The following is a 12,611-nucleotide window of genomic DNA, read 5'->3' on the forward strand; positions in this document are numbered from 1 at the left end:
AGGTCAATGCTCAATCACTGACCCACACTGGTCAAGCTAGATGTTCTTCATTAACATAAGTAGTAGTTCCTTCTACTTATATTTTTTGAGAGTTTTTATCATGAATGGATATGAATTTTGTTCAATGTTTTTTCTACATCAATGATATATCCTATGTAATAAAAGAGTAATATGCAAATTGACCATCACTCCAACACACAAGATGGCTGCCCCCGTGTGGTCAAAGATGGCTTCCCCTATGTAGACACAAGATGGCCACCACAAGATGGCCAGCAGGGGAGGGCAGTTGTGAGGGACCAGGCCTGCAAGGGAGGGCAGTTTTGGGTGATCAGGCCTGCAGGGGAGAGCAGTTGGGAGGGACCAGGCCTGCAAGGGAGGGCAGTTGAGAGTGATCAAGCCTGCAGGGGAGGGCAGTTAGGGGTGACCAGGTCGGCAGAGGAGGGAAGTTGGGGGCGACTGGGCCTGCAGGGAATGGCAGTTGGAGGGGGACCCAGGCCTGCAGGGGAGAGCAGTTGGGGGGGACCAGGCCTGCAGGGGAGGGCAGTTAGGGGCAATCAGGCTGGCAGGGGAGCAGTTAGGCATCAATCAGACTGGTAGGGGGATAGTTAGGGGGTGATCAGGCTGACAGGCAGAAGCTATTAGGGCCAATCAGGCAGGCAGGCAGGCGAGCAGTTGGGAGCCAGCAGTCCTGGATTGTGAGGGGTCTCAGATTGGAGAGGGTGCAGGCTGGGCTGAGGGACACACCCCCCCCCCCGTGCACAAATTTTGTGCACCGGGCCTCTAGTATGATTCTATAAATGTCAACTACCTCCTATTGGTTGATGGTGTCATTTCTTCCAAATCCTAGCTGGTTGTTGTTCTGTATTTGTTGTTCTTTAAGCTGTTGAACAGATTACAGGGAGGAGTGTTAAAGTCAAGTAAAATTTGTCTATTTCTCCTTCTAGTTCTTAGTTTTTGCTTCACACAATTCCAGTCTTGTTTGGAACATATTCATTTAAGATTGCTTATTTTTACCCTTTTGCAGTTCAATCTACTGTTAAGTACATAAAAGAAATTCTTCATTTCAAATATTATATTTTTCAATTATAGAATTTCTCTTTCATCCTTTTTATTTTCTCCCCCCACCCCCCATGGAAATATTCCATATCTTCATTTCTTATTTCCATCTATTTTCTTTAAGTTCTTGAATATATGTTTAATAGTGCTACAAGTTTCAACATCTGCATCATTTCTGGATCTGTTTCAATTGAATCATTTTCTCTCTTAATTATAAATCACATTTTCCTGCTTCTTCACATGTATATTAATATTTTATTTTAGGTTAGACATTATGGATTCTACATTCTTGAGAGTCTTGATTGTCTTCCCTTAAAGAGTTTTGAGTTTTATTGTGTCAGCCAGGTAATGTACTAGCAGATCACATTATCCTGCCAAAGCATGGCTTTAGTCCTTCTTAGACTGGATCTAGAGTAAACCTTACTGTAGGGCACAGTTCTCATTTCTGAGACATGGTATTTCTGGGGTCATGACAACACATGTGGTGTTCATGATGTTTATACTGTATCTAGTCAGAACTCTAGTATCTATCAGTTCTGTGTGGCCTCCAGAATGTTCAAAGCTCTCGAGTGGCTCTTCCCCCCCCCAGTCTTGCTCTAAATCTCTGCTTTCACAGATTAGTATTGGACTAGTGGCCCAAGGAAATTCCCATGCACATTTCTGGTGCTATTTTTCTTTATATTTCTTCCCTCCTGAGCACTCTGCCCCAAAATTCAAGCTGCTTCAGTAGCCCTAACTCTATTTTTACACTCCTTGAGACTACTGTTCTCTGTTTGGCCTCCACATTTTTGTGCCAAAATTTGGAAAAAAGTCAGAATGAATGTGAACTCACCTAATGCGTTTATCCTTCTTACAAGGACCTCACCATGCAATGTCTTTGTCCAATAGCTAAAATCAGTTGCTTCATATATTTTAACTAATTCTATAGTTATTTACTATGGGAAGTAAGTCTGTTATCCATTATTCTTCATGGCCAGGGCCGGAATTCCACAGGCATTGGTAGGTTTTTAAAGTTCCTGAAGCATTCTAAAATTCTTTCAAAGTATAGGACCACTGAATTAGTTAAATATAGTTTAACTAGAGGCCCAGTGCATGTATTCATGCACCAGTGCTGTCCCTCACCATGGCCTGTGTGGATCGGGCTGAAACCAGCAGTCCAACACTGCCTGCCACTTGTGCTTACCCCATCCCCACTGTGCCTGCTGCCACCAAAGTTCAGTAGGTTCACTGCCTCTCTGCTGCAGTCTCCAGGCTGCAATGGCCAGACGTGAGCCCTGCATCTGGTGCCCATAGGTCAGCTAAATGGTGCTCCCACTGTGGGAGCACACTGACCATCAGCTCCTGCATTGAGCATCTGCCCCCTGGTGGTCATTGCACATCATAGTGACCAGTCGACCAGTCAATTGGTCATTCAGTTGTTTGGGTGCTTAGGCTTTTATATATAGACTAGAGGCCCGGTGCACAAAATTTGTACACGAGGGGGTCCCTTAGCCCGGTCTGCACCCTCTCCAATCCAGGACCCCTCAGGGGATGTTAAACCATCAGTTGAACATCCCTCTCGCAATCTGGGACCTCTGGCTCCTAACTGCTCACCTGCCTGCCTGCCTGATGTCCGGAAGGTCGATTGGCTATCTGGTCTAATTAGCATATTATGCTTTTACTAGAGGCCTGGTGCATGAAATTCCTGCATGGAGGGGTGTCCCTCAGCCCAGCCTGCACCCTCTCCAGTCTGGGACCCCTCACAATCTAGGACTGCTGGCTCCCAACCAGTCCCCTGCCTGCCTGCCTGATTGCCTCTAACTGTTTCTACCTGCCAGCCTGATCACCCCCTAACCACTCCCATGCCAGCCTGATTGATGCCTAACTGCTCCCCTGCCAGCCCAATTGCCCCTAATTGCCCTACCCTGCCAGCCAGGTCACCCCTAACTATTCTCCCCTGCAGGCCTGGTTGCCCCCAACTTCCCTCCCCTGCTGGCCTGGTCGCCCCTAACTGTCCTCCCCTGCAGGCCTGGTCACCCAACTGCCCTTCCCTGCTGCCCCGGTCAGTCCTAACTTCCCTCCCTTGTCAGCCTGGTTGCCCCTAACTGCCTTTCCCTGCCAACCTGGTTGCTCTTAACTGTGCTCCCCTGCAGGCCTGGGTGCCCCCCCCCAACAGCCCTCCCCTTCTGGCCTGGTTGCCCCAAACTGCCCTCCCCTGCCAGCCTAGTCACCCCTAACTGCCCTCCCCTGCCATCCTGGTCACTCCTAACTGCCCTCCCCTGCCAGCCTGGTCACCCCTGACTGCCCTCCCCTGCTGGCTTGGTCACCCCTAACTGCCCTCCCCTGCCGGTCTGGTCACCCCCAACTGCCCTCCCCTGCAGGCCTGGTTGCTCCCAACTGCCTTCCCCTGCAGGCCTGGTTGCCCCTTACTGCTCTCCCCTGCAGGCTTAGTTGCCCCAAACTGCCCTCCTCTGCCAGCCTGGTCCCCCCCAACTGCCCTCCCCTGGAGGCCTGATTGCCCCCAACTGCCCTCCCCTGCTGGCCTGGTCCCTCCCAACTGCCCCCTTGTAGGCCTGGTCCCTCCCAACTGCCCTCCCCTGCTGGCATCTTGTGGTGGCCATCTTTGACCACATGGGGGCGGCCAACTTGTGTGTTGGAGTGACGGTCAATTTGCATATTACCTCTTTATTATATAGGATTAGTATAGATAGTAATAAGAGCTCACACTTATATAGTAAACATATTGTACAAATCTATGAAGTAAACACCAATATAGTCCAACTTTACAGATGGGAAATTGAGGCATTACAACTTACCCAAAGTCATTTAACTTATGAGTAGCAGAGACAGGATTAAGTTAATATTTTTAACTTTTTTACTGAAGTACCTTTTCATGAGTATTAATAAGTTAGCTGTAGGTTTCAGCCAAATTAAAGTAAGGACAGAGTGTTACTTTCTTCTCAACCAGTTACTACTAGCGATGACATTTCATTAAATGATTTTATTACTAAGGTTTTATTTAAAAGAAGGTCTGCATGGCAACATTATCATCATCATCATCATCATAAAAGCTCATATTTATTGTACATTTACTATATGTTAAACAATGTATTATGTGTTTTATGTATATTTTCAATTTCTCATAATAACTCTTTAAGATAGTGGTGTGCTAGAGCTGACTCTTACCAGTTCCTGAGAGCTGCTCTTTAAATTTTCAGGAAGTTTATGAGCTGATTGATGTTCTGTTGGTGAGAGTGATCACACAACAGATATTACTAAACATTAGAGCCTCTCTCCTCCCCATGAGATGTCATTTGCTAAACAATAACTAGCAAACCATTGATATTATTAAGTCTATTTTAGAATCAGGAAACTAGCATAGGGGATTGGGGGAGAATTAAATAACTTGCTAATGGCCACACAGCAAATTGCAGCCAAGTTTAGATTCTACATTCATGTGCAGTGTTCAACATTATTCTGGTCAGAATGTATGGTAATGTCATTAATCTTTTTTAAAATTTATCTTTATTGTTGAAAATATTACATATGTCCCTCCCCCTATTGACCTAATCATGATTACGCAGGCAGGTTGAGATAGGTTCAAAAGAAAGGGAAGGCCATGTATAACAGCTAATTTTGGTTTAAAGAGCAGTGTTTGCATATTTAGTTTTTTAAAAGTTTGAACTATTATTTAATTAAACATGAAATTACTACTTTGCCTTTATTCTCTTTACACTTGGAATTTATGTCAAAAACCAGAGTGAAAGTAATAAATGCACTGTGATGTCTGCATAAAAAGTTTCTTACAGAGATCTTACCTTGAGATGAGGAGGAGGAAGAGTCATGCCCATTATGTTCTGCTGTGGAGAGATTGGGGGTAATATCTTGGACATAACTTCACTTGGAAATTAAAATGTTTTGGTCCCTAGCAACACTAAATATAGACTCATATAGTTATAGAAGGCTATAGAATCAATCATGAGTAGGCTTCTGTTTTTCTTGAGTGGGCATTAGGAGTAAGTAAAAATAAAAACATTTATTGAGTACGTATTTTATATCATATACTATTATTTTTTAAATATATTTTTATTGATTTCAGAGAGGAAGGGAGAGGGAGAGATAGAAACATCAATGATGAGAGGGAATCACTGATTGATTGACTCCTGCACACCCTACTGGGGTTCGAGCCTGCAACCCAGGCAAGTGCCCTTGACCAGAATTGAACCTGGGACCCTTCAGTCCACAGGGCAACACTCTATCCACTGAGCCAAACCTGCTAGGGCATCATATGTTATTTTTTTAGAGAGGAAGGGAGAAGGAAAAAGAGACAGAAACATCAATGTTGACAGAGAATCATTGACTGGCTGCCTCCTGCAAGCCCCCTACTGGGTACCAAGCTCACCACCCGAACATGTGACCTGACCGGGAATTGAATCATGACCTCCTGGTTCATAGGTTGATGGTCAACCTCTGAGCTACACCAGGTGGGCTCAGATACTATTTTAAATTATTTATATATTTTAATTCCTTCAACTGTCATAATAAACTATTCTTTAGGAGTATGAAGAAGGGATTTAGGGATCCCCAAGCTAGAATGTGGAAGAAGGAAGTTGCCAGTTGTTCGTTCCTCCTCTGCCCAATCTTGCCATCATAGTTAAATCACTCCCACAGTCCAAGTGGGGTTGAGCTACCTGACTGACTGCCTATAACTGATTTGCATATAACTTTAAATTTGTATATGTGTGGCCATACAAAAGCATATTTTAGCCTTGGGTGGGGGACAGGGACAGGTGTCAATAGGGAAAAAAGGGGGACATATGTGATACTTTCAACAATAAAGATTTTTTTAAAGCATGTTTTAGTATACAACAACCATTTCAATTAAGTTTTCAAATAAAAAAATATGTCCTTTTACTTGCGATTTTTCCCTCTCAGTTCCAACAGAAAGGTCAGAGTAGGCAAGCAGAAGGGCCATGGTTACATTAGGCAAACCTCTCATTTCACTCCAGACCATTATGAATGCCCAGCGCCAGCTGAACCCATCACCAAGTCGAGACAAAAGAGGGCTCAATAATAGAAAGACCAGAAGTCTAAAAGACAAAACAAATTTTTAAAAGTTATTCTTGTAATAGAAAGTTCTTTTCATTTCACCCTACTCTATTCCTTCCCATCTATTCCCTGTGGAATTTCCAACTCTCAGACAAATAAGACATCTTTCATGTACATAGTATCAAAGAAAGGCCGAAGGGCATTCCATACAGAGACATGCCAAGAAAATGGCATTCATCTTCTCTGTTTCTTCCTGTAGGGTGAGCAATAGGAAAATTCCATGTCACTTTTGGTGGTGCTTTTTCAGGCAGAAAAGAAAAAGTTTGAGATGATTTGTATATATATATTCTGTCTGGGATCCCAAAAAGAAATAAAAGTAAATTAAATGAATAAGAAGTAGGGGGAAAAGTTCTCGTTTTTTTCTTGGTTAACTTAAATCTTACTGAATCTGCACAATATTGGTCAACTCATTTCTATTTCTTCTTTCATTTACATATCATTCCTATATGTTATACTAATTGTATCTGATAATTTGGGACTAATTTTCATTTACTTGGCACTAGCCAACTTGATATCAACTCCCAACTGATTTTCCTAGATGGAAGTAGAATGTTAACAGTTTGAATGGTGGGGATTACAGAATTCTGAGGCTCCAGTTACAGTGTGTTTTTTTTCTCTCTCTGTCATCTCCTTTTCACCTACATAGGCAGACTTTTTTCTGCCTCTTCACACTGGAAAAGGGCCGACAAAAATTATTTGAGCAAAAAAAAACATTTACAAAGAGAACTTCCTTATGATTTTAAAAACCTCTTTCCAACTATGATTAATTGGAAAGTATTTGTTATGAAATATTAAGCAAATAAAGTAAAAATATCTTTTTTTTAAAATTTATGATAGGTGTTTAACTCCATGAACCCTCATAGAAAAAGAAAAACTACTGGATGAAATGGAACAATGTTAAGAGGGTTGCCTCTAGGTAGTAAGAGTATAATTTTTTTTCTTTTTTCTAATCTTAAAAAATCTTACAGAGGTCTTGCATCGATTGCTTTGAAATGAAGTTAAAAACTGAAAACAAAACAAACAGAAAAACACAGCTAAGCAATAATTTGCTGATGATTCTTTGGAAAGTTTAAGAATCAAATTTTCATTCTAAGGAATGAAACATTTTTATTATTTAAAAGAATATCTTCAGGTTTATTCAGTGTTTTATAAACAGAAAACTTTAAATGATGTTCTTACCTTAAAACAATAAGTGTGAAGTAGATATTTAATGAATAGTATATATCAGAAAATGATACATATAAATACGTATGTGCAGGAATTAGAAGTCCAATAAAAGTAAACACCATAAGAAAAGCAACAAATGCTAGACAATTCCAGAATCTGCATTTTCAGAAAAAAAAATAAAAACAGTTAATTATGGTTAATTAACATATTTCTTGCAAGGCTCATATGTGAGTGAAGCATTGTGTTAGACATTATCAAGAAACTAAAGATCAAAGTATTTATAAACATTCAAGGAGCTTATAATTTAACTGGGGAGAAAGTTGCACTAAGGCAAGTAAACAAACAATTCTAAAGCAATTTTGACCAGTTTACACTGAATGTAAATTAGTGTTTTTCTTTTTGGATTGACTTTGAAAGACATGTTTAGGTTGTAATTATGCTCAAAGATACTAACTGTGAAGTCCTTGTATCAAACAGGAAGAACTAAAATCATTGATCTTGAAAGGGAATACTGAACTTTTAGTCTGATTTACATAGTGAGAGAGTGGAACCTTTGCCTAAAATCTAGAAAGCACTTAGAAGATGTGAATGAATCTTTTATTGCCATGAATGCCCTTTGTAGATTTTCATTTTGAGATTTGTGAGCACGTGTTTATTCAAGTGCTCCTGAGCCCAGGAGAACTCTGTCATTCCCAAAGCTCCCGTTCTCATCTGCGGCATGCAGAGCAGCTTGGGAAAGCACACTCAAATCCAGTATGGGTGCTGGGTCCATAGGAGGCTATCTAAAGCTGATTTCTCGTTGCCTTTCAACTTATTTCATGTTTTTAATGTCGACTACCATAAAAAATAATTGAAAAGATTAAAAAGGCTCAAGAATACAATTTTATGAGAGGATTGTAGCTTGGTTTTACCCGTATGTTGTCAGACTGCCCCTGAAACCCTTTAAAGATCATTTTTGCCTCTTCTCCAGGAATACTGTTTTTGCTTAATAATAAATTCAACACTAAAAGTAAATCTTCTTCTGTACATTAATAAGAAATCTCTGTTTCTGAGCTATACCTAAGAAGTAAAAGTACCTGGGCATTATCAGAGAAAATTTTAATATAAAACATTCTAGTCTAGTAAATTTTAAGGCAAATTATTCAAAATACTAGAAGCCTGGTGCACGAAATTCGAGGATGGGGGGTGGGGGGGGGGAAGGAGAGGCAGGGCGGTGATCCCTCAGCCCAGCCTGCGTCCTCTCGCAGTCCAGGAGCCCTTGGGTGCCAGGAGCCATGAAAGCAGTTCGGTCTTACTTCCTGGTCAGCCCTACTTCCTGATTGAGCAAGGACAAAGAGCAAGGACAAAGAAAGCCCGCGCGCCCAAGGGCCAGAAGAACCCCCCACATCAGAATAACCAATCAGCTAGGACAGATACCCAGTCCCCAACCAATCATCCCATGGCAACTCCTTATCCTACCCCTCCCCTCCTGAGTGCTTATATACCGCAACACTCGAATAAAAAAACGAGGCTTGATCAGAACCTTGTCTTGCCTCCATTCTTCGCGTTCCTTGTTTGTTTCATTCTCTTAGGTGGTTCCTGCGTGCCCTCGTTGCTGCCCTGCGGGCCGGGGCACTTGGGGAATGTCCAACTGCCAACTTAGGCTCACTCCCTGTGGGCCTAAGCTGGCAGTTGGATATCCTTAGCGCTGCCGTGGAGGTGGCAGAGGCTCTCGCCACCACTACTGTGCTCGCCAGCCATGAGCCCGGCTCAGGGCTTCTGGCTAAGTGGCACTCCCCCTATGGAAGCGCACTGACCACCAGGGGGCAGCTCCTGCATTGAGTGTCTGCCCCCTGGTGGTCAATGTGCATCATAGAGACCGGTCGTTCAGCCATTTAGTCGATTTGCATATTAGCCTTTTATTCTTAGGATTTTTCTATGACTGAATTTAGGCTTATTATTCTATGCAGAGAGCTATCATCTCTTTCTTGTATATGTGTGGCCATACTTTAAATTCTACTACCTTCTGGATTTAAATATTTCATCCAACATTAACTTGGAAGAAAACATACTAAGATATATTTTATGACAATTGTGTTTTGACTTCCCTATCAAAAGCAACTCCAATCGTTGCACCATACATATGTCACTCCCAAAAAAAGTTTCTCAAAGCATTACATCCACCTACCCATACATTTAAAGAAATCACTTGTAAAAATTGAGTAGGATAATTCAGTCAAGGAAGTGATGGATATGAATCAGTCATACTTTACTACCCATTTAATAATTACATAATTCAAAAATTAACCTTAATATTGTAGAAAAATGTCATCAAGTACCAAAAATTACTCTTGTTAATTACCATAAAATGTAATAAAATCAATGAAGCCATAAATATTGAGAAGCTATCAAGACCTTTTATATGTGGTAGAAGTTAATGAGAGAAACCTGATGAAGAGAAAACCAGATTTTCTAAGGAATCAGTCTGCATCAAATTCATAGTGGTGTGAGCCAAACCCATCTAATAGATGTGTGTGTGGGGGGGGGGCGGGGGGGGAGTGTGTGTGCATGCAGTAAGTCAGGCACATACAAAAAAGCTTCTAAATATTTGTTAAAAGTCCCTTTCTTTCATTTGGGGATCATGAGTTATGCTAATAAATGTAGATCTTTTATGGTAGGAAAGGGTTACAACTTTATCTGTATGTAACTTTTATTTGGAGAGAGGTTTGTTTATTTAGAAAATATATTTTTATCGATTTCAGAGAGGAAGGGAGAGGGAGAGAGATATAGAAACATCAATGATGAGAAACATTGATCAGCTGCCTCCTGCACACCTCCCCTGGGGATCAAGCTCACAACCCAGGCATGTGCCTTGACTGGGAATCAAATCATGACCTCCTGGTTTATAGGTCGATGCTCAATCACTGAGCCACACTGGTCGGGCTGGAGAGAGTTTTTAAAAATTAAAAGTGCTATTCTCTCACCCTCATAAGTTTTGACTCTATAAATCTAGGCATTTGTATTATTTTTATTGCCCAACGTAGCACAGTGACTAGCTTAGAAGAATGATAAGAACTTGCGGACTGGATATTTTAGGGACATCAATTTGCTTGGAATAAAAGATTATACATGATGATAAGGAAATAGTTCCTACTTGGAGAATTTTTTTCTAACAAGGTGATGTATTAATAGAAGCATGAAAGAAGTGAGGCAGATACTTCTGCCCATATGTAGGGGGAGTATGCAATATGTAGAGGAAGCACATTCCAAGAGCAGACACATAAGGACACAAGCCTGACACATAAGGACACATAGGAACATGTTTGGCATGTTTGAGAAACAGCAAAGTGATCAGTGTGGTTAGAACAGGGTGGGTAAGGGTGAGAGTGGTAGAAAAGAATCACATAGTTAATGTAGAGACGTATCATAGGACTTCGTTCGCCATTAAAACAACTTTGACTTATAGTCAAATGAGATGAGAAATTAGATGATTTTAAACAAAAGAAATGATCTGTGAAAGGTAAGTGAGGTGGGCAAGAATCAGTAAGAGATCATAAGATAAATGCATTATAGTCTCAGCATGTTTGCAGAATTGTTAGAATTGTGGTAATGGGGAGCAAATGCTGAAAAGATGGGAGATGGTGCACTTCTACTCTAAAGAGTAGTATGGACCTGCTGTAGATTATTATAGGATGTAGTAGGATTTACCATTATTATCTTAGGTTTCAACTATTTTGGAGAGTAGAAACTAATACATATCATATTTTAGATACTAAGATCCTTGAAATTGAGATTATTAAGTGGTTATTTGTATGACCATATAAGTGGGTGGGTGAAGCAGGGTCTGCTGGACGTGATCTTAGGAGGAGAGAGGTACAAGAACTGAAAGGCGAGGAGTAAAGGATCAGTTGTGTGTATACTGACTGACATCACTAGGAATGGTGACAGAGAAATGGAGAGAAGTCACACTGAGTGGGAGAAGGGAGAATCTTCTCAGGGCTCTAGGGATAACTACAGCCAAGAAGGTGGCAGATGGTATAATCTGATGTCACGAGCTTCAAAATTAGGTTGCACTAGGGAAGAAGGAGAAACCATGATACAGAAATGACTGAGGTACAAAGCCTACCTCAACTCTAGACTCAATAATACCAGGGAAGCAGGTGAGAAAGATTCCATGACTTAAGGAATGCAAAGGAACTAATGCCTTCAGGGAAGATCCAGCGTTCTCTTTCATTTAGAGCAAGAAGGTGAAGGGAACCTTCATAATCGCTTCCCATAGATACAGTTGAATATTAGTGTAACATTTTGAATTATTCCTACAACCTGGCCCAATTAATTCTGCCTAGCTGCCGGTACAACCGGCTTTCATTGTAATTGATATAAAATTTTAGTGACGTGCTCCAAAATCTTATAAGATCCTATACTTTTAAGCTTCTGACTTCTAAACTTATTCTATCTTCTATAACATTCTTCCAAACTCCAAAACTCATCGTGCTCAGGGCTTCTTTGAACACTATGTTGCCATTGTGTTATGTGGGTCAAGTTCCCACCCTCTGTACTGGAGCCTTACAGAAAGCACCCTTATTTGAGGCCGACACAGATTCCACACACCCTCAGTTGGGTGTCCTTGAGCATAATGGCATATTTCTACTAAAGTTAAGTCTTGCTTTTAGTTTGGCCATATTTTCTTTTTTTTATACAAGACTTACTTTTAGTTTGGCCATTCTTTTATGACACTGCTAACCCTCTTCAAATGCCCTAGCTTAACCCTTTAATTTGCTTTGTGTGGCATCTCTTTATGGTCTTTTAAAATTTGGTATTTTAAATATTTGTCTTACACTCTAGTGTCAGTGCCATGCTGAGCTCCACTGGAGCCCAAGGTAAAAGGAACTATCAGTAATATTGATCTTATCTTAATTTAACATTTTAATATTTTCATCATTGATTTTTTTTTGCATTAGTTTGCTCCAAAATATTGCATTAAACACATTATTTATCTTGATTATTGAGGTTTCTTGGCACCCTCTAAAATTGTGTGCCTGAAATGAGTGTCTCATTTGCCTTCCCTTACTCCTAACCTTGTCTAGTGGTTTAGACGGTGTAGACTGGAAATTATTGAGTATATGGTGAAGGAATTCATGGGGGAATAGAGCCAACACGAACTTAAGGTGAACTTAAAAGTTTTGCCTAAAGTTAGAGGAGTAGAAGACACAGGCAACAGACTTTATAGGAAGTGTTTTCAGTTGGGTAGTTCCGATCAGTATCTTACTTAGACCATGTAGTTGTAGGTGCAGTTATTATTACAATCTTATGGCTTCTAA

General features: G+C 40.9%; 1 protein-coding gene across 1 annotated transcript in view; it reads right to left on the reverse strand.

The window, feature by feature from the left end:
• SLC9C1 (solute carrier family 9 member C1) overlaps positions 1–12,611 on the reverse strand; it is a gene marked incomplete at its 3' end in the record, with an annotated part of 107,909 nt that overhangs the window by 69,680 nt on the left and 25,618 nt on the right. Inside the window, exons 8-9 of the mRNA XM_080654684.1 lie at positions 7,324–7,467; positions 5,951–6,125 (exon numbers count right to left, since the gene is read on the reverse strand). Coding sequence (XP_080510810.1) covers positions 5,951–6,125; positions 7,324–7,467 — 319 coding nt within the window. The remainder of the gene's footprint in view (positions 1–5,950; positions 6,126–7,323; positions 7,468–12,611) is intronic.

Source organism: Plecotus auritus, assembly GCF_963455305.1.
Source record: "Plecotus auritus genome assembly, chromosome: 2".
Classification (NCBI taxonomy): Eukaryota; Metazoa; Chordata; class Mammalia; order Chiroptera; family Vespertilionidae; genus Plecotus; species Plecotus auritus.